Here is a 22,803-nt window from a genome sequence, read left to right as displayed (position 1 = left end):
TCGAACGTTCTGTGTCCTTGAACGCATCACGCTCGAACGTTCTGTGTCCTTGAACGCATCACACTCGAACGTTCTGTGTCCTTGAACGCATCACGCTCGAACGTTCTGTGTCCTTGAACGCATCACGCTCGAACGTTCTGTGTCCTTGAACGCATCACGCTCGAACGTTCTGTGTCTTTGAACGCATCACGCTCGAACGTTCTGTGTCTTTGAACGCATCACGCTCGAACGTTCTGTGTCTTTGAACGCATCACGCTCGAACGTTCTGTGTCTTTGAACGCATCACGCTCGAACGTTCTGTGTCTTTGAACGCATCACGCTCGAACGTTCTGTGTCTTTGAACGCATCACGCTCGAACGTTCTGTGTCTTTGAACGCATCACGCTTGAACGTTCTGTGTCCTTGAACGCATCACGCTCGAACGTTCTGTGTCCTTGAACGCATCACGCTCGAACGTTCTGTGTCTTTGAACGCATCACGCTTGAACGTTCTGTGTCCTTGAACGCATCACGCTCGAACGTTCTGTGTCCTTGAACGCATCACGCTCGAACGTTCTGTGTCCTTGAACGCATCACGCTCGAACGTTCTGTGTCTTTGAACGCATCACGCTCGAACGTTCTGTGTCCTTGAACGCATCACGCTCGAACGTTCTGTGTCCTTGAACGCATCACGCTCGAACGTTCTGTGTCCTTGAACGCATCACGCTCGAACGTTCTGTGTCCTTGAACGCATCACGCTCGAACGTTCTGTGTCCTTGAACGCATCACTCTCGAACGTTCTGTGTCCTTGAACGCATCACGCTCGAACGTTCTGTGTCCTTGAACGCATCACGCTCGAACGTTCTGTGTCCTTGAACGCATCACGCTCGAACGTTCTGTGTCCTTGAACGCATCACGCTCGAACGTTCTGTGTCCTTGAACGCATCACACTCGAACGTTCTGTGTCCTTGAACGCATCACGCTCGAACGTTCTGTGTCCTTGAACGCATCACGCTTGAACGTTCTGTGTCCTTGAACGCATCACACTCGAACGTTCTGTGTCCTTGAACGCATCACGCTCGAACGTTCTGTGTCCTTGAACGCATCACGCTTGAACGTTCTGTGTCCTTGAACGCATCACGCTCGAACGTTCTGTGTCCTTGAACGCATCACTCGTCTCAACTCCATCAGGATCAAAATGATTTTAAATGAAAAAGTTTGAGAACCACTGCCTCCGACTCTGTCTCACACTCTGACGCGTGTCTCCAGGGAACCCCTCGGCTCGGCAGGAAGACGTCGCCCAGTCCCACCCGGAAGGGCGCTTTCGACTAGACTCCGCCTCCTCTCGCCCTCCTGTGCTGCTATTGGTCGACCCCGAGCGTCGCCGCCCTTCGCCCTCGAACCCGCGACCTTTGCCCTCGACCTTCGACCTCGTGTCCACAAGTGCCTTCGCTCAAGAATCCACAAAGATTTTAGTTTCCAGAACTTTTCTACGACGTCTGCTAAAGAGCCGCAGTATTGAGTTACTTCATGAAGACGATATTTATGTGTATTTACTGTGTACAAATACTTTACCTTCACAGGTGACGTCTCGTCGTTTCAGCTGTTTCAATAAAGTTTATTCTAAGCATTTTGTTGTCAATGTGTCTGGAAGAGAATTTATATTTTATTTATATTAAATAACTTTATTTTAAATTAATACTTTTATTTTATATTCTATTAAATTACATCATTTTAAATGAATACTTTTATTTTATATTCTACTAAATTACATCATTTAAAATTAATACTTTTATATTTTGATTTATTATCTTAAATTCAATTTTTTAAATACTTTTATTTTGAAAAACTTGTTTTCTTATAGAATATTTTACATTCTAAGGTTGGATTCAAATATTTAATATACTTTTATATATTAAAAACCTGTGATTTAATATTTTATAATTATTATAATTTGTTTATTCGATTTTTTTATTTTTTATTTTTTTAACCAATTTATTTTTTAATTAATTTAGATGATTTATTTTTTACTTAAAGTATTTTTTAATGTATTTTTATTAATAATATATAAACATTACATTGTTGTCACGTGTGGATGAAAAGAAAGACTAAGTTACGGTGAAACAGTTTTCAGTGAAGAGTCGTCGCTGCTGCTCTCTAGCGCCACCATCAGCTTCATCATCAGAGGCTTCCATTGAGCGATGATGACCTTTGCACTCGCGTCCTCGGAGGCTTCGTCCTGAAGAGACACTCGTGAGGTCATGTCGTCCAACATGTCATCAACAACTGTCAATCAACTTGTCTGTCATTTGACAACATGTCATCCAACATGTCGTCCAACATGTCGTCCAACATCTCCTCAAACATATCATCCAACATGTCGTCCAACATCTCCTCAAACATATCATCCAACATGTCGTCCAACATCTCCTCAAACATATCATCCAACATGTCGTCCAACATCTCCTCAAACATATCATCCAACATGTCGTCCAACATCTCCTCAAACATATCATCCAACATGTCGTCCAACATCTCCTCAAACATATCATCCAACATGTCGTCCAACATCTCCTCAAACATATCGTCCAACATGTCGTCCAACATCTCCTCAAACATGTCGTCCAACATCTCCTCAAACATATCATCCAACACGTCATCATTACGTCTCTGTACCATCAGCGCGTCTCTGAGCGAGGCCGCTGCCTCCTGCATGATGTTCTCCTTGTTCCTCCTCTTCCTTCTCTCCTGCTTCAGCTCCACCTCCTTCCTCAGAGCTTCGTTCTTCACCCTCAGCTGATGTTCCTGCGCCAGGACGCGCTCGTGCCTGAAGACCAGAGTCAGGAGGAGGAGACACCAGGAGAGAAGATACCAACCTGAGAGTCTCCAGGTCTTCCTGCACCTTCTGGGACTTCTGGTGAACTTCCTCCAGTTCCTTGTTGGAGTCGTCGAGCTTCTCCTTCATCTGCTGACACTCGGCGATCTTCTGGTCCTCCATCTTAGACATCGTGACATCAGTTTTATAGCTTTAATTCAAATAAAACTTTATTGTTTTAATTCAAATAAAACTTTATTGTTTTAATTCAAATAAAACTTTATTGTTTTAATTCAAATAAAACTTTATTGCTTTAATTCAAATAAAACCTCATCGCTTTAATTCAAATAAAACTTTATTGTTTTAATTCAAATAAAACTTTATTGCTTTAATTCAAATAAAACTTTATTGCTTTAATTCAAATAAAACTTTATTGCTTTAATTCAAATAAAACTTTATTGTTTTAATTCAAATAAACCTTTATTGTTTTAATTCAAATAAAACTTTATTGTTTTAATTCAAATAAAACTTTATTGTTTTAATTCAAATAAAACCTCATCGCTTTAATTCAAATAAAACCTCATCGCTTTAATTCAAATAAAACTTTATTGTTTTAATTCAAACAAAACGTTATCGCTTTAATTCAAATAAAAGTTAATCATTAAACTCTACAGGTCTGTGGTCAAACTACATTAGTTCTAATAAAAATAATTTACATTTTCACAGTCGTGCTGCATTCAAAGACTCTCTGTAACAAGGGAACAAATTAAATAAGGAACATGTTTTACCAGCTCATCTAAATGTATACATTTCCACACTATTTTCTTATTTTAATCTATTCATCTTATTTTATTTGATAAATATTTATTTCATGAATTCACTAATAAACAAACAAACCTGTTGTGTTTTCTGATCATTTCCTACATTTGTGTTTGACCTCTACGCTGTCAAGTGACCCCTAAATGAAACCCTGGTCCCTGAAGGCAGCAGTGACGAGTACCTTCTTCTGGACGCAGCACTCCAGGGACACCTGGGTCTTCATGCCCTCCAGGATGTCCACGTCCCTCTTCAGTCGACTCTTCTTCTCCTTCAGCGCCGAGTTGTCCTTCATGAGCCTCCTGGTCTCGTCCAGCAGCTGGACATAGGCCTTCTTCAGCTCCTGGATCTCCTGCAGCGCGATGGCGGTCCTCATGGGGACCTCGTTCTCCCACTCGTCCTGGATCTTGGCCTCCAGCTTGCACTCGATCTCGCTCTGGAAGCTTTGGTTCAGAGCAGCGGTCAGAAGACGTCCAGATGTTTAAGAGAACTTGAAGTCACCTCTTCCTCTCCAGCAGAGACTTGATCTCCAGGTCGTGGATGGCGTCCTTGTGCTCCACGTCCTGACAGCTCAGCTGCTCCCGCATGGACTTCAGGTCGGACAGAAGCTTCTCCTTCTGCTTCTGGAACTCCTCCATGTCCTTCAGCCGAGTCACTGAGACCAGACGAGTCGTGACGTGAACCAGGAGAGTTTCATGGTTTATTTTAACATTCAAATGTTGAAACTTTTCTTTATTGAAAGTTTGTCGTTTATTTAACAATTTTCCGCCATTGAATTTAATCATGTCTATATTAAAAATTATATTAATAATTGAATTAAAAAAACTATCTTTCAAATTATACTTTCTTTTCTCACATAGTTTGATATTTTAATTCCAATAAACATTTATTAGATTGAAAAATAAAGTTTCTCTTTCTTTGTCCTGAGACAGACTGGCGTCCTGTCCAGGGTCTCCCCTGCCTCTCACCCTATGAAACTGGGATAAACTCCAGTGTCCCCTCGAGTGTCAAAAAATGAATGAATAAATGAAAATAAAGGCTAAATATAATTAATTATATATATATAATCTTTAAATTCAATATAAAGATGTTGGACACAGATGTCAAACCTAAGAGTTTTATATTGAATTTAAAAGACTACAAATTAAAAAACAAAAATGTTTAATCATTAAAATATCAAACTACGTGTAAAAAATGCATTTATTTGTAAAATATTCTTCTTTTTTTTTATTCAAATGTTCAATAAAAACAACTTTAACCTCTCAATAAAAAATGATGAGATGCTTAAAAAAAACATTGAATTAAAAAAACTAAAGTTCTATCATTTAACAAATGTAAGCGTTGATTGAAACACTGACCAACGATGCGATGTTCCTCCGCCAGAGCGTCGTAGATGTCCTGCAGCTCCTGCTTCTCCTGGTTGTGCTGCAGCATCAGCTGGTCTCTCTCGGCGTCGCAGGCTCTCCTCAGAGCCTCCAGCTGCTCCTTCAGCTGCTGCACCTCCTGCTCCTTCTTCTGCTCGTAGTAGTTCACGTAGTCGCTGCGCTCCTGGATCTGCAGCTCCAGAGCGCCGCAGCTCTGGGTCAGGTCCTTGTACTGGAGCCTCAGCTCGTCGCTCGTGGTCTGGCAGCTGGACCAGGACCGAGAAACACAAACATCTGAATGTTCAAGGTTTTAACTTTTCAAATGATGACGCTTGATTTTAAATTATTTATTTAACTAATGAATTATGCTCTGTAAATTATTCAAGTAAATCATTTCTGTAATCAAGTTTTTATTTTTTTATTTAATAATTAAATTCATTTATTTGTATATTGTAAGGTTGAAATGTTTGTAAGTAATTTAATAAAAACATTGAATTACTTTTTTTTTTTTTAAATAAAAATGCCCGAAAACATTAACATTTCAATAAAAGAAATTTAACGTTTAAACATTTAAAATTTAACTTTCAACGTTGTTTTGCGCTGACGTTTTAACATATGATACTTTGGCTCCCTCTGGCGGCCACTTAAAGAACCTATAAGGCCGAATTTCTTAAAGTAATTCAATAAAAACATTGAATGACATTTTTATGAAAACATTAACATTTCAATAAAAGAAATTCAACGTTTAAACATTTGAAATGTTACTTTCAACAACTCAATATTCTGATGACAAACATTCATATTTTATCACTAAAGTTGTTGAACATGTACTCTGGCTCCCTCTGGCGGCCACTTAAAGACCCCATAAGGTAGAATCTGAATCCAAACAGTCTCTCAGGTGATGATCCAACATGACGTCACTGACTCACCTCACGATCTGTCTCTGCACAAGATGGTTCTGTTTTCGAATCACATCCTTCTCTTTCTCGTGCACGACCGACTTGTCCACCTCTGGGACCTTCTTCTCGTCCTTCTTGTCTCCTTTCTTGTCTTTCTTTTTCGGCGGCATCTTTTCGAAGGAGTGGAACCACTGCCCTTAACTTAAATACCCTCGACTTAAATACCCTCGACTTAAATACCCTTTGACTTAAATACCCTCGACTTAAATACCCTCGACTTAAAAACCTTGACTTTCAACTAACACTTGACTTTGTTCTGTAAACACGACCCTTTGGTTCTTTGATCTCTTGATGTCATGAAGTCTCTGCGGCTCCTGAGTTTATTTTGTTTTTATTTAATCGATTGATCTTTATCTCAATTTCTGAACAGATGAACGTTCTGGCTCAGTTTTCAATGCAATTACCGTGTGAGACCAGTAGGGGGAGCCACAAACAAACATTTAAATTCTAAACTATTTTAGAGCAGATTATGTTGCAGTGAGAGCGATAAATAAACTGTATTTCTGAAGTTTAAAAAACTTGTCTTTTATGATCTATATTGTGTAACGAGTGTGTAATTACTAGATAAACTAGGTGAGAAACTAGTAAGTGTGTAATAACTAATGTAAGTGTGACAACAAGTGTGACAGTGAGAATCATATTTAGAAATGAGTTCGAAAATATTTCCCATAAATAGTTTAAATAGTTTAAAAAAAAGTAAAAAATGTGCAAAATATTTAAACTTGTAGAATAAAAGAAAGAGTTCATGTTGTAAAATCTAATAATATGATATAAAGTCCGTCTGTCCCACGAACAGAGTTGAGTCAAGGGTCGGAGGTCGGAGGTCAGAGTTTGACACAGAGCTTCTTCTTCTTGTTTGTGGGCAGAGGGACGTACTTGAGGTACGCAGGGATGTGTCGGGTCAGGTGGTACTGGACCTTCAGATCGAAGTACAGCAGATCCTTCCTGCAGAGAACAAACATGTTTAATGTCTTATTAATCTGCTCGTCAGCCTCGATCACTCCAGGTCTAATTTTATGAAAGAGTCCTTTTTTCACACGAAGAATAATAATCAAAACATTGAAGCTGATGGTCGAGCACCGTCACATGCATACCTCTGCCAAGGATGTGTGAGATCAGTCGCTCTCTGATTTTACATTCAATGTTTAACCCTTGTGTTACGTCAGGGTCAAGTTGACCCGAAGGCTCGAAAATAAATGTGTTTGTGGTATCCCTTGTGCGTCAAGGTTGCGTTGAGAGTTCTGTGGACGTTTACAAGTATCATCAGAACATTCAACTGTTCAATTAAATATTTAGATTTTTTGACCCTTTTAAAATGAAATTTTAAGCATTAAATGTTTAAAAAAAAAAAAAAATTTCATTCAATAACTAATATATTGAAAAACTCGAGTATTTTTAAAATAACTTAATAATAACAAAGGATTTTCTTTTTACAAATGAAGTTTTTATTTTCTAATTCCAATAACTATATAAATAATGTAAAAATATTATAAATATTTTTTATTCAATGTTTCTTTAGTCTAAATTAGAAAAATAATTTAATTGCAAAACTTTGTATATTGAATTTAAAAGGCTACAAAATACTTTCATTTAATAAAATGACATTTATTAAAAAAAATAGACCTTTCAATATTATTGAATTATTTAAAAATAAATAAAAAGCTTAAAAACTACCTTTGATTTGTCATTTTTGCTTCATTCTTCAAACAAAATTTCCATTTAAATGAAAGTTTCATGGTTTAAATGTTAAATCCAACCAGTGTGTTGTGACGTCACTGGTTTACTTCTTATCATGTGGCAGCAGCAACGTTTTCAAATGTTCTACTTGTATGGCTTCAAACTGCTGCTGCAGGAAAAGCAGAAAACTTAAAATAAAACAAACTTGGATTTTAGTGACAAAAATGTTTTCGTGAGTCAACGGTATGCTGTTTGAAAATTAGCCCCTTGGCAGCTGTATGTGCCTCTCAGTGCAGTGAAATGTTTTTTTAAATGAAAGAAAAGACATAAAAAGTTATTTTACACTGATCTTCCTTCAGTTCCACCGGCAGACGTCTCTGTGGACCTGAGGCAGAGAAGACAGTGAAGAGCAGATAACGGCACCTGAAGAAGAGCTGGAGAAGAAGAAGGTCCAGTGACCAGACTAACCTGTGCCGAGTCATCTGGGCCTGCATGGACTCCGGGTTCTGAGCGGTCTGCAGGGTCACGGTGGGTCTGGGCACGATGCCGAGGTCTCCGGGTCTGTAGTGGCCCACGTGGTACAGGAAGCTCAGGTCGGGTTTCTCAGGCCTGTGGACGACACTCGTGAAGACCTGGTGAAGATGAAGAAGATCCTGCAGAACTTTACTCGTCCGTCTCCGCCTCGTTCTCCGCCCTCAGGAGGCCCACGTCATCGGACCCGTCCAGCGCCACCATCAGTTTCATCAGCAGGTGCTTCCACTCGCCGACCACCGTCTTCACGGGTCTGTCCTGTGGACTCTGAGCAGGAGCACCAGTGTGTTAGTTGTGTGAGCGAGTGAGAAAATATACAAACATTTTTACTTTTGGTTTCATCATAATTCTTCATGGTTTATATTCCAATAAAATTAAATTATTCTAATACACTTAATTTACAACTAACATGCAAATATTATTATTTTTATTATTATTCTTTTCGTGAAGCAACTAAACCTCTAGATGGCAGCAGTCATTACATCCTCTAAGAGCCTCCTGTTGATGACTGAGGACGAGAGGATACAGTGGACTTTTTTACATGATATTCTCTAAACATAAAATATATAAAAAACTATTTAATTTAACTCATCCATCCAAGCATCCATCCATCCATCCATCCAACTCATCATCCATGCATCCATTTAACTCATCCATCCATCCATCCATCTAACTCATCCATCCTTCCATCTAACTCATCCATCCATCCATCCATCCATCTAACTCATCCATCCATCCATCCATCCATCCATCCATCCATCCATCCATCCATCCAACTCATCCATCCATCCATCCATCTAGCATCCATCCAACTCATCATCCATGCATCCATCTAACTCATCCATCCATCCATCCATCTAACTCATCCATCCATCCATCCATCCATCCATCCATCTAGCATCCATCCAACTCATCATCCATGCATCCATTTAACTCACCCATCCATCCATCCATCCATCCATCCATCCATTTAACTCATCCATCCATCCATCCATCCATCCATCCATCCATCCATCCATCCATCCATCCATTCATCCATCCATCCATCCATCTAACTCATCCATCCATCCATCCATCCATCTAACTCATCCATCCATCCATCCATCCATCCTTCCATCTAACTCATCCATCCATCCATCTAACTCATCCATCCATCCATCCATCCATCTTACTCATCCATCCATCCATCCATCCATCCATCCATCCATCCATCCATCCATCCATCCATCTCATCCATCCATCATGTACCATGAGTGTGTCTTTGAGAGAAGCCGCCGCCTCCTGCATGACGTCCTCCTTCACCTTCCTCTTCCTCCTCTCGTCCTTCAGCTCGGCCGCCAGCTTCAGAACCTCGGCCCGGACCTGCAGGTGCTGCTCGCGCTCCACGGCCAGATCCCGGCTGCGAAGCAGAGACCAGAGAGCTGCACACCAGGGGGCGCCGGAGAGCGTGACACTGACCTCAGAGCCGTCTCCTCCTCCTGCTTCTGCTGCAGCCTCAGCTGAAGAAGCTCCAGCTTGTTGTTGCAGTCGTCCAGCTTCACCTGCAGCTGAAGGATCTCAGACGTCTTGTGATCCACCACCTGAAGGAGAACTACCTTAGAACATCGTAGAGAACATGCATCTGCTGAGGTGGATATAAATATTCATTAAATATAACTCTAATTTAAAGTCAAAAGACTAAAGATTAAGTGTAAAATTTTGTTAAATGATTGAATTCATAATATTTTTTATTTGATATTGTTTTTACTCTATGTATTATTAACAATAATGTGCATTAGAATATATACTCTATTTTTCTTTTTAAGTTCCTCTATGATTTATATATAAATATATATATATATGACATAATTACAAATATAAACATCTATTAATATAGTTTGATGACATTTTTATTTTCTGATTAAACAAATAGTTCTTATTTTTATCTATTTATTCACAAAAAGTACTAGAGTTTAAAACTTTTCAATAAAATAAAATAAGATTAAAATAAAATCAGTAAATTTGAATATATATATTTGACATAATTACAAATATTAACATCTATTTATATAGTTTATGATCATTTTTTCTTTTCTGATTACACAAATAGTTGTTATTTTTATTTATATTTATTTATTCTTAAAATGTACTAGAGTTTAAACATTAAAAAAGAAAAAAGAATTCTATGAACTTGAAATTACACTTTAACACAAGGACAATAAAACAAACAATTTCCCGAAGGAGACCTCCTGAGGGATCAATAAAGTTTTACCTTACCTTACCTTACCTTAAAAGAAAAGTCACACTTGCATGAGTTGTTTATATTTGTCAACAATTTAAGATCAAATCAACAGGGAAGAAACTCATAAGCTGCAAAGGTTAAAGGTTAAAGGTCAAAGTTTCACCTTCTTCTGGACGCAGCTCTTGCGGGACTTCTGACTCAGCGTGCTCTCCATGTTGTCCACGTCTCTCTTCAGCCGGTTGGTCCGGTCCTTCAGGGTCAGGTTCTCCTTCAGCAGGACCGACTGCTTCTCCGAGAGATGCTCGAACTGACCCTTGAGCTCCAGGTTCTCCTCCAGGGCCAGCCTGGTGCGCTTGGGGACCTTGTTGTCCCACAGGTCCTGGATCCGGGCCTCCTGCCGGAGCTCCATCTCCTTCTCGATCCTGACGAGCAGAACCACCGTCAGAAGGTTTCATGGTGAGGGTCGAACATGTTCTCGCCTCTTCCTCTCCAGCTGAGACTTGATCTCGATGTGCTTCATGGCCTGTTCGTGCTTGACCTCGCGGCTGCTCAGCTGCTCCTTCATGGACTTCAGGTCCGACTGCAGCATCTCCTTCTGGTCCTGGAACTCCTCCAGGTCCTCCAGCTGTGCCACTGGAACGTTCAATCAAGATTATCATCGAGAAGAACGGCTTGAAAAGTGTGTAGTACATGTACTTGTGGAGCAGCTTTAGTTACAGAAAACATACTGTGATTACTTTGTAGTAAATGAGAAAATATTCTGTAGATTTTTCTTTCTTTTCTAGATCTAAGTCACAACATGTCACTAGTGTTAATGAATATTGTGTTGATTTAATACTTATTTAACGCTGAAGTCTCAGTTGATGAAGTATCATGATACAGTATAAGTGTGAGAAAATATGCTTTTTTTTTTTGCTTTCAAATCACATGTTATTTCTCTCATAGATCTAGTTTATAATTCAGTAAAGTGTTATTTAATTATAAATATATTCAATATTTTACTTACAATTAACATGAAAATATTTACGTTTTGTTCATTTTTGTGTCACAATTAAACTTCCGGCCTCTAGATGGCATTACGTCCTGAGATCCTGGCGGTGACTGAGGACGAGAGGATACAGTGAGTCCAGCAGCTTTTAAAGCTGATGTTTGGACATATTTTGGTTTGAAAACAAATTAAAACAGTTACGACTTCATCAAGAGTCATGTGGTCTGTAATTGTGGGAAAGACTGAGGACGAGAGGATGCAGTGACTCAAGCAGCTTTTAAAGCAGTGTTTGCTCGGGGGCCACGTTCGGCCCTTTGACTTTATTTATGTGGCCCTCATGAGGTCCAAGATAATTAAAAAAAACAAATAACTTTAATTTATTTCATTCATTACTAATCTATAAATATGACTTTAAGGTTTTTGTTAAAAATAAATGAAAGTGAATGTTTTTAAAATGAAATCGATATAAAATACAATAAAAGCAATTTCGGGTTCTTTAGCTTCTCTTGTATCGACGCCACTGTATCGTGACACGTATGATTCCCAGATGGTGACGATCAAGATGATAACAGAATGACGCCGATAACTTCTCACCCACGACTCTGTGCTCCTCCGTCAGCTCGTCCAGTCGACTCTGCAGCTCCTGCATCTGCTCCTGGTGCTGCAGGATCAGATCTTCTCGCTCCTTCCTGCTGTCTCGCTGCAGACACTCCAGCTGGTCCATCAGCTGGTCGATCTCCACCTCCTTCTGCATCTGGTACTCGATGGAGTACTGGATTCCTGCCCTGCTCTGCTGCTCCAGAGCGCTGTAGTGTTTGCTCATGTCTTCGTTCTGACACTTGAGCTCCTCACAGGCCGCCTGGTAGCTGAAGGTTCAGACCAACGTGTGGAGAATCATTGACAGTTTGCAGTGAAAATACAAATATATATATCATAAGTATTATAATATATAAGTATTTCAGTGACCTTAGAATATTTAATTCAACTTTTAAAATGTTTAAACTCGTATTTTTTACATTAATATTTTATTTAATAGAAAACTTTAATACTTTCTATATTTTAAGGTTGAATTTGTTTTTCATGAATAATTAAATACTATCATTTGTATATTGAATTTTTTTAAATTAATTGAATTAAAGACTTTGAACATCGTTATAATAAAAATGTTGGCACTATTAGATCAATAAAAATATACAAATCTTATTGTAATTCCAATCATTTAAAAATAAATTTCCTGAATTCAATATATCGTTTCTATTCATAGCCTTTTAAGTCCATTATAAAATACTATTTTAGCAACATTTTTGTTTTTAATTCACAGCACTATGGTGGAAAAAATATGTAATTTTACATTTGTATTATTGTAATTACAATATCAAACTACACATGTAAAAATAAGTTCAGTAAGAATTTTAATTTAATTTAAATGTATTAAAGTTAGTTAAAATGTATCTTTGAATTAAACAAATGTGTGAGTAAAAAAGTATTTGTTTAGAAAATAGTCGATTTAAAACAAATGTAAATAAAAGACTTTAGCTTTAAATATACTAATTATTTAATTAAAATCTTAATATTTTGTTGGCACTGAGATACTTTCAAAAACCGCGACAGGAAAAATAAAAAAATATTCTTACTAAACCAGATCTTCCTGCATAAGTCGAGTTTTGAGCCGCAACAGTTCCTTCTCTTTCTCGTGCACGGCCTCCGGATCCACCGGCTGGTCCTTGTCATCCTTCTTCTTGTCGCCCTTCTTGTCGCCCTTCTTGGGCGGCATCTCGCCGGAGATCACTTCAGCGTCACTGACAACACTGTGGACGAACTGAAATCGCAGCATTAAATAAGTGTTAAAGCATCGACAGTAGCAACGGTTTGTGACTTTGATTCATCGCAGAATGACTTTGATCCATAAATCAAAGAATAAAGAATAAACTGTGACTCACCTGGAATCTTTCTTTCAAAGATAGAACAGAATCCATAGAAAGTGACTTTTCTCATTTAGTTTATTGTCAAATTGATCATAGTGTGTTTTGTGTTACTAAAGTAGGACAACAAGTACATGTTCTCAAAAATTCTCAAGCCATGGTAATATATCATATTATAACTTATGTATATAAAATGTTTAGCTATAAAAAAAAAGTCTCTTTTAACATCTTACAAGTGTATTAACTAGAAAATATCACGACAAATAAGTCACATGTTACTCAAATAAAGAATAATATTTCGCTTTAAAGGAGGATTTACGTTGTGCAGTGACTTTTTATTTCACACCAATTATTGACTCAAATCAAATTAGTTCAACATCCAAGTTTTTATTTTCAACGAAATTTTTCTTCAAGTTTTCAATTTAGCGTTCCCAGGTAAAAGTGCAAAACAGCGACACCAAGAGGACAAGTTGTGTCATTACAAGTGCGGTCCTCGCTATTGGCTGTAATTTAATAAAATGTGCAAAAGATCTTGAAAACTAAAAGGTTCTATGAATCCGCTTTCCCCCAGAGTTTGTCAAACCTAGCGGGGTCGAGCTGGGGGCAGCTGGACGTGGGTCCCGGTCTCTGGTTTCTTTGCTTCAGAGCCGGAGGAGGGACGAGGCCCAGGTCTCCGGACCTGTAGCGACGACTCACCCTCAGATCTGCTCTGAGAGGACCGGCTTTTCTGGACAGAATCAAAGAAAAGTTTCATTTAAATGAACCTTAAATTAATTAACAGACACAATATTATCTTATTTGGGTCGATGGGGGCTGAATACTATCCCAGCTACTCAGGGTAAGAGGCGAGAAACCCCTTGAACATTTATTGATCAGCATCTTTATCGTGTAAAGAACCATTTAAGACGTTAAAACTCTAACTGTGTTAAAAGAGCTGCAAAAACCCACTGATAGACTGAAGCTAACACAGTGAATAGTCCCATTAAATCTACTTAATGGAAACAGAAAAGTTTTATTTTAAAAACATTTAAAAAGGAAAAAGTATTCAGAATTTGACATTGTTTGAGCTTAAATACATGAACTCAAAAGCAACTTTAAACTGAGACTATAAAACAACCACGTAAGTTTCTTCTTTCTTGCTACTTTTGTGTACATTCTTATCTATTTGATGTATTCACCGAGCTGCTGAACAACCGTCCTGATCCTTCTCCGTCCTCTTGTTGTCGTCGAGCTCCTCCAGCCTCGCCGTCACTGAGCTCATCCTCCTCCTCCAGGCTGCGATCGTGTCGTCAGACCCGTCGTCAACGTTTTCCTCCTGAACATGAAAAAAACTATGTTTTTATCCTCAAAAAAACATTTTAAACTTTATTTTATGCACTTGTATTTGGCTGAACAACTAATATACTGGGCTCTAGAGTTTAGTGAAGGTATGAACTATGTCCTAAAAAATACTGATGTAAGAAAAAAATAGTTTCACTTAAATATTGCATTATTTATATTTCATGAGATCTTATTCAACAGCACAGTATCGAAAAACATTTTTTAAATAATTTTTTGGCTTTTAAAATGTGTTTATATTTCAATTAGATATGCGTTGATCAAAATATATATATATTTTTAATTGTATTTACAATAACATGCAAGTATTTAAGTGTTTCTTAATTTTCACAATACTACACATATATATTTGTTACTATACTATGGCAACACCAGAGTCAAGTACTGGACAATACTACACATATATCCTCGTTACTACAGTATTACTTACGGTATCATTGACCCTGTATCGTGATACGTATCGTACCAACAGATTCTTGCAAATACACACCCTTAACTAAAAAATATTACTAGAACACTCCAGTGTTGAATAGTTATTTACCGTCAGAGCGAGTCTAAGAGAGACCAGAGTCTCCGTCACGACTCTCTTCATGGTCCTCCTCCTCCTCCTCTCCTCCTCCAGATGATCCTCCTTCAGTCCGAGCTCAGCTCTGACCTGGAGCTGCTGCTCACGTTCAGAGGCGAGATCTCGCCTGAAGACCACATGATGTTTGACATAAACATCTTTTATTTCCTCCAGCACCACACTACGGGTCGTCATGGAACCAAGTTAGTGAGTAGTTAGCAGTACTGATGGGTCTGTGAGGCTTCATGAAACAGCTGATGAGGTATCACGATACATTATCCTCATTTTGAAAGGTCACTAGATGGAAAATGGTTTCAGAGCCAAAGATTTAATGGCAGAGAGTGACATCTAGTGGTCTTTCAAAATAAAGACACTGTATCGTGACACATCATGAGATGTTTCATGAAGCCTCATCAACACATCACTAGTTAGTAGCTTCCTTGAAAGATCTGATTGACCCAGAAATCGTTCAATTTTATTTTATTTTTTCATACTTCTACATGTATACTCAACTATTTTGTATACAAAACCACCATTTTGACTTTCACCTAACTTTAGACCCCCCACCCTACTTTAAAGAGCTGCGTGAAGACTACCGGGCGCGAGTCGCCGATCTAGTGTGAACACACTTGTATAGACTGACCCGAGGGAATCCAACTCATCGTGCACTTGGTCCAGGTTCTTCTGGAGATGTTTGACTTGTTGACTCGACGTGTCCAGTTTCACCTGCAGCTGCTGATGCTTCGATCTGGTCTGATCCACGACCTGAAGTATTACATAGACGTGTTAATGAACCACTGAAATGTGTCGTATGGAAGTATTTCTGTGTTTATCACTATATTGAATTTTAAATATAGACACTTTAAAAGTTTATTTATTGATTATTGTCAACTATTGAATATTTATTTTGGAATAATTCAATGTAAAAATGTTTGTATAATACCGACACCAGAAAAAAAAAAAACAGTACCAAGCTACTCAATCATGTGTGCCTATGTTGTCACATGATCAATTGCGTGTCACATAATTGGCTGAAACTTGGTTCTCTTTTGGTCTTTGTCTGGTGACACTATTATACCAACATTTGTATATTGAATTTAAAAGGCTGTAAATACAAAACTATAAACATTTAGAAAATGTATTTATAATAATTGTGAATGGAATATTAAACAATATGTTATAAAAAAAATATGAATAATAATTAATAATAAATAATGTTTTAAATTCAATCAATAAATAAAATAAAATGATGAAAAACAACGACAATGAATAACTTTATGAGACATTAAAAAAAACATGAACAGACCCACGTAAGTGAAATTCATGTGTAATTACACTAAAACTATCTCTTCAAAAAGTACTTTTTTTTTGATCCTGATATTACTCAAATTTTTTTTTGGTTGTTTTTTAGGCGTTCTTAGGTTTCAAAATATAAGATTTCAAAGAGAAAGATGAGAACTTTCAACAGAACCTTCTTCTGGCTGCAGCTGTCGCTGACGATCTGTCGGTTCATGTCCGTCAAGATGCAGAGGTTCTGCTTCAGATGAACGTTCTGCTCCCGGAGAGAAGAGTTCTCCTTCAGCAGGACGTGAGTCTGCTCCGAGAGTTCGCCGAGTCGTTCCTCCAGCACTTTGTTCTCCTCCAGCGCCGTCTTGATCTTCTCTGGGATCTTCAGGTGGACTCGACGTCGAGTCTCCTCCTCCATGTTGTTCTCCAGCTGGTCCTGGAGCCTGAGGAACCACGAGATATCGTTGGATCGACAGCCTGAGAAAACACGAGTGTTTCTTACTTCTTTCTGTCCAGAAGAGCTTTCATCTCCGTGTTGTGAAGGATGTTCTTGTGCTTCACTTCCTGGCTGCTCATCTGCTCCTGCATCAGCTTCAGGTCCGACATCAGCTTCTGCTTTTGTTCCTGGAACTTCTGCAGTGACTTCAGCTGCTCGTCTGACATAAGAATGTGTTTGTGATCAAGATTTATGGAAGTTTATTAGTATCATTCGAGTATTTCACTCATTTATTTAATTAAAATATTGATTATTTTTAACTAACTCTTGTTTTTCAAGCATTCAATTTTAAAAAATGAATTCAATTATTTATATATTGAAATGTTTAATTTGCTTTTTAAAACACATTTTTGGAATATTTTGAAAAATAATTAAAAGAATTACCTTTTTTTTCACTTTTAGAATTTTTTATTCTATCTCCAAAAATACAACAATAACTTAAAAATGTTTTCCCCATTATTACCAGAAAACTAGTAAAATGCCACCGAAAATAAAGTTTCTAAATAGTGTTTAATTCATAGCCTTTTTAATTAAATATAAAATAGAATATACAAAATTATATATTAAACATTTTTTAATTATTATTATTTTTATATTATTTATTTTCATATGAATGTTTTCAAATTAAATTATTCCATAAAACCAAATGCAACTTTTCAATATATAAGTTGTTTAATTCAAAGATTCAGTAAAAATAATTCAATGATTAAACAGACGATAACATTCTGAGCCGCTCTAGTAGAAGAACTCACATTTCTCCTTCGAACTCTTCACTGGCTGCCAGTTTCTTTCAGGATCATTTTAAAATTCTGGTTCTTACTTTCAGATCTATTCATGGTCAGACCTTCATGATCTGATCCAGACTTACACCCCAGCTCGGGCTCTGAGGTCTGTGGATCAGAATCTACTGATGGTTCCTGAACTTCTGGACCAGAGGAGAGAAATCCTTCCAGACTGTTGCTCCTAAGCTTTGGAACCATCTCTGTGTTTGATGATCTACTGACTCCTTCAAGAAACATCTGTGTTTGATGATCTACTGACTCCTTCAAGAAACATCTGTGTTTGATGATCTAGTGACTCCTTCAAGAACCATCTGTGTTTGATGATCTACTGACTCCTTCAAGAAACATCTGTGTTTGATGATCTACTGACTCCTTCAAGAAACATCTGTGTTTGATGATCTACTGACTCCTTCAAGAAACATCTGTGTTTGATGATCTACTGACTCCTTTAAGAAACATCTGTGTTTGATGATCTACTGACTCCTTCAAGAAACATCTGTGTTTGATGATCTACTGACTCCTTCAAGAAACATCTGTGTTTGATGATCTACTGACTCCTTCAAGAAACATCTGTGTTTGATGATCTACTGACTCCTTCAAGAAACATCTGTGTTTGATGATCTACTGACTCCTTCAAGAAACATCTGTGTTTGATGATCTACTGACTCCTTCAAGAAACATCTGTGTTTGATGATCTACTGACTCCTTCAAGAAACATCTGTGTTTGATGATCTACTGACTCCTTCAAGAAACATCTGTGTTTGATGATCTACTGACTCCTTCAAGAAACATCTGTGTTTGATGATCTACTGACTCCTTTAAGAAACATCTGTGTTTGATGATCTACTGACTCCTTCAAGAAACATCTGTGTTTGATGATCTACTGACTCCTTCAAGAAACATCTGTGTTTGATGATCTACTGACTCCTTCAAGAAACATCTGTGTTTGATGATCTACTGACTCCTTCAAGAAACATCTGTGTTTGATGATCTACTGACTCCTTTAAGAAACATCTGTGTTTGATGATCTACTGACTCCTTCAAGAAACATCTATGTTTGATGATCTACTGACTCCTTCAAGAAACATCTGTGTTTGATGATCTACTGACTCCTTCAAGAAACATGTGTGTTTGATGATCTACTGACTCCTTCAAGAAACATCTGTGTTTGATGATCTACTGACTCCTTCAAGAAACATCTGTGTTTGATGATCTACTGACTCCTTCAAGAAACATGTGTGTTTGATGATCTACTGACTCCTTCAAGAAACATCTGTGTTTGATGATCTACTGACTCCTTCAAGAAACATCTGTGTTTGATGATCTACTGACTCCTTCAAGAAACATCTTAAGACACTTTTATTTGAGATTTTCCCTGATTCTCTGAGACTCTTGTGTTTTTCTTATATGTCTTGAAATTTTAAAGTATGTATTTTAACTGTGTATTGTTTTTGATTGTTAAAGTTATTTGTGACCCTGGTCTAGAAAGGCGTTTTAAAAAATAACCATTACTTATTAACTTACAATATAATAATTCAAAGTTTCATAAATCCAATCATTCTATACGACACTGATATACTCCCACATAAGACAAGCATTTTGTTGCTCCTGGACTAACTTCCTTCTACTAAAGCAACCGTTTCTGATTCTCACCCAGACTCTGGTTCTTCTGTGTGAGATCATCCACAGAAGCCTTGAGTTCCTCCGTCCTCTGGTGCTGCTGCTGCCTCAGATCTTCCAGCTGCCGCTCGCTGGTCTGCGTCAGCGACTCCACACGGTCCAGCAGACGCAGCACCTCGTGGTCGCGCTCGTGCTGAGAGTGTAGCAGACAGTCCAGAGCGTCGTTCTTCTCCTGCTCCAGCAAGAAGCACCTCTGAGTCGCGTCCTTGAACTGATGCTGCAGCTCGTCCCACGACAGCTTCTGACTGAGACAACGCCAAGATGCCGTAAGACGTCGAGATCATTTGTGGTCCGTGACATGATATTCTGAGTTCTTATGCGTTCAAGCAGAGACTCATCCTCAGATGATTTAGGAATTAAGATAATAACACCAAACGTTATAATTTGATTAAAGTATTTTTGGACTATAAGTCTCATTTAAATACTATTATTTTCTGAAAAATCGTGCGCCTCATGTATCAATTCTGGTTGTAAACAATGATATCATCCTTTAAAATCTGTCAACATGTTTGTAAACTACACAGCCTCACTGCAAGTCTATGTAGTACTAGTCTGTGACTACCTGTAGTATTACTCCAAAGGTCTCTGCAGTACTACTCTGCGAGTCTCTGTAGTAGTAGTCTGCTAGTCTCTGTAGTAGTACTCCACGAGTCTCTGTAGTACTACTCTGCGACTACCTGTAGTATTACTCAAAAGGTCACTGCACTACTACTCTGCAGGTCTCTGTAGTACTTCTCTGCGACTACCTGTAGTATTACTCCAAAGATCTCTGCAGTACTACTCTGCGAGTCTCTGAGGTACTACTCTGCGACTACTTGTAATATTACTCCAAAGGTCTCTGCAGTACTACTCCACGAGTCTCTGCAGTACTACTCTGCAGGTCTCTGTAGTACTTCTCTGCGACTACCTGTAGTTTTACTCAAAAGGTCTCTGCAGTACTACTCTGCGAGTCTCTGAGGTACTACTCTGCGACTACCTGTAATATTACTCCAAAGGTCTCTGCAGTACTACTCCACGAGTCTCTGCAGTACTACTCTGCAGGTCTCTGTAGTACTTCTCTGCGACTACCTGTAGTATTACTCAAAAGGTCTCTGCAGTACTACTCTGCGAGTCTCTGAGGTATTACTCTGCGACTACCTGTAATATTACTCCAAAGGTCTCTGCAGTACTACTCCACGAGTCTCTGCAGTACTACTCAGCGAATCTCCGTAGTAGTACTCCACGAGTCTCTGTAGTACTACTGTGCGACTACCTGTAGTATTACTCAAAAGGTCTCTGCAGTACTACTCTGCGAGTCTCTGAGGTACTACTCTGCGACTACCTGTAATATTACTCCAAAGGTCTCTGCAGTACTACTCCACGAGTCTCTGCAGTACTACTCAGCGAATCTCCGTAGTAGTACTCCACGAGTCTATGTAGTATTACTCTGCGAGTCTCTGTAGTAGTACTCCACGAGTCTATGTAGTATTACTCTGCGAGTCTCTGTAGTAGTACTCCACGAGTCTATGTAGTATTACTCTGCGAGTCTCTGTAGTAGTACTCCACGAGTCTATGTAGTATTACTCTGCGAGTCTCCGTAGTAGTACTCCACGAGTCTATGTAGTATTACTCTGCGAGTCTCTGTAGTAGTACTCCACGAGTCTATGTAGTATTACTCTGCGAGTCTCCGTAGTAGTACTCCACGAGTCTATGTAGTATTACTCTGCGAGTCTCTGTAGTAGTACTCCACGAGTCTGTGTAGTATTACTCTGCGAGTCTCCGTAGTAGTACTCCACGAGTCTATGTAGTAGTACTCCACGAGTCTATGTAGTAGTACTCCACGAGTCTATGTAGTAGTACTCCACGAGTCTCTGTAGTATTACTCTGCGAGTCTCTGTAGAACTAAAACTCTGTAGTCATCTAGAAACTAGTAATGAATAATAAATAAAAACAGAAATAATAGTTTCTATTATGATCTTTAATCTCATCTGAGTCACATGAATACAGTCAACATCTGATCTAAAGCTTTCAGAACTAAAAGAAAGATTCTCAACAACAATATGGCCTGAATTAGTTCTGGATTAAATATTACGATTTTATATAAATACAATCTAATCTCTCTCTTCTAGTTATGAGATCTCCAGAGAGATTAATAAAGTTAATCTATATAACTAGCCTAACATATCTGAGGTGGTAGATTCTTCTCAATGTGTTAGAATATAAATAATGACTCAAAACAAGTTAATATTAAGGCTAAACAATAATAAAAAAAAACAGAAATTGACTATTTTTAAATTTTATTTCAGCCCCTTCCTCAAAATAATGTATGTTATTGTGGTTCATGCAAAAATAGAAATAATGCCTCAGCATTTGTGAAACAAATAGAGGTAAACGTATCGTTTATCAAATGATAACAAGTGTAATTACACTAAATACAAATGTTAAGGTTGTTAAGGATAAACATTTTGAAGCGTTATAAACAACAACAAACAAAAGTGTCAAACCTCTCCAGCTGCTCCTGCAAACGCCGAATATGAAGTTCCGACACTTCCTTCTCTCTTTCTTCAAAAACAACCTTATCTGGCGGGTTTTTCACGACTTTCTTGTCCTTGTTTTTGGGCATAATGTGAAACAAAGTTAGCTCAAGTAGACCTGCGGCTAATTAGCACCGACGTGCTAATGCTAACGCTGCGCGGTTGCTAGGCGATGCTGCTTTCAGGGACCAGAAAAAAGATCCGTCGAGAATGAGAAAAGATAAAATAAATAAGTTAATAATAATATTGGTGTAGTTAAATTTATAGGATTTACTGAAACTGAGTTTTTTTGAAAGTCTTTGTTGATTTTAAAACAGAAAAATCATATAATATTTTATTAATAAAATAATAATTTACAGTAAGAAAGTCGTTAAAAATGTACAGTAGAAGTATATTTAGTCAACAACATTTTTCACACTATCAATAAACATCTTGCAGATCTAAGAATTTAAATTGATTTAATTATTTAGATAAAGTAATTGAACTAATGTCTTCATCATTGAGCTCAAAAAGAATCAAACCCAGTGACAAATCACCACTAGTTTACAAAGTTAAAAATGTGAATAAACACTTTATCACTATTAATAACTGCGCTAATATTTGTCTATATTACACACGAATACTGTGGAATAGTATGTTCATGTCAACCACTAACACTTACTAAATAAAATACAGTTTTTTTTCTGTTTTGAATTAGATGAGAATCAACAAATAGGAATATGAAAAAGCAGAATATTTTATACTCGAGCAGTTTGTTATTGGAAATAGATATTGGCTGGTTTAAAAAAAGACTAAAACTAACCAAGAGTATATAAAAAGGTTTATTAAACCAAAAATATATCGAAAGAAATATAAAAAATATCATGTAATTG

The 22,803-nt window shown here is 37.8% G+C and overlaps 3 protein-coding genes across 7 annotated transcripts in view; 1 reads left to right on the top strand and 2 right to left on the bottom strand.

The window, feature by feature from the left end:
• Positions 1 to 1,607, top strand: part of kank1a (KN motif and ankyrin repeat domains 1a) — a 73,158-nt gene extending 71,551 nt beyond the window's left edge. For all 5 annotated transcript variants that reach the window (XM_087813051.1, XM_087813038.1, XM_087813059.1 and 2 more), the window contains one exon: positions 1,247 to 1,607. In XM_087813051.1, the coding sequence (XP_087669177.1) occupies positions 1,247 to 1,309 (63 nt within the window). In that variant the 3' untranslated portion in view covers positions 1,310 to 1,607. The remainder of the gene's footprint in view (positions 1 to 1,246) is intronic.
• Positions 1,608 to 2,090: 483 nt separating this feature from the next.
• LOC148090149 (uncharacterized) lies at positions 2,091 to 6,139 on the bottom strand. Its single transcript, XM_087790931.1, has 7 exons — positions 5,902 to 6,139; positions 4,967 to 5,238; positions 4,110 to 4,263; positions 3,793 to 4,051; positions 2,854 to 2,975; positions 2,654 to 2,804; positions 2,091 to 2,216 (listed from the first exon to the last, which is right to left on the bottom strand). The coding sequence occupies exons 1-7, from the start codon at positions 6,039 to 6,041 to the stop codon at positions 2,091 to 2,093; spliced, it is 1,224 nt and encodes a 407-aa protein (XP_087647057.1). The 5' UTR covers positions 6,042 to 6,139.
• Positions 6,140 to 6,716: 577 nt separating this feature from the next.
• Positions 6,717 to 22,034, bottom strand: LOC148090148 (uncharacterized). Its single transcript, XM_087813008.1, has 18 exons — positions 21,902 to 22,034; positions 19,392 to 19,663; positions 16,963 to 17,116; positions 16,645 to 16,903; positions 15,817 to 15,938; positions 15,150 to 15,300; positions 14,449 to 14,585; positions 13,854 to 13,997; positions 11,943 to 12,214; positions 10,840 to 10,993; positions 10,524 to 10,782; positions 9,598 to 9,719; positions 9,388 to 9,538; positions 8,464 to 8,488; positions 8,276 to 8,390; positions 8,077 to 8,217; positions 7,952 to 7,993; positions 6,717 to 6,876 (listed from the first exon to the last, which is right to left on the bottom strand). Exons 1-18 carry the CDS (start codon positions 22,018 to 22,020, stop codon positions 6,756 to 6,758), a joined length of 2,760 nt encoding a protein of 919 aa, XP_087669134.1. The 5' UTR covers positions 22,021 to 22,034; the 3' UTR covers positions 6,717 to 6,755.
• Positions 22,035 to 22,803: the final 769 nt, after the last annotated feature.

The sequence above is a fragment of the Callionymus lyra genome, chromosome 1 (genome assembly GCF_982586985.1).
Source record: "Callionymus lyra chromosome 1, fCalLyr1.hap1.1, whole genome shotgun sequence".
Classification (NCBI taxonomy): domain Eukaryota; kingdom Metazoa; phylum Chordata; class Actinopteri; order Syngnathiformes; family Callionymidae; genus Callionymus; species Callionymus lyra.
Note: the sequence above shows the minus strand (reverse complement) of the source record. Positions and strands in the feature narration are given on the sequence as shown.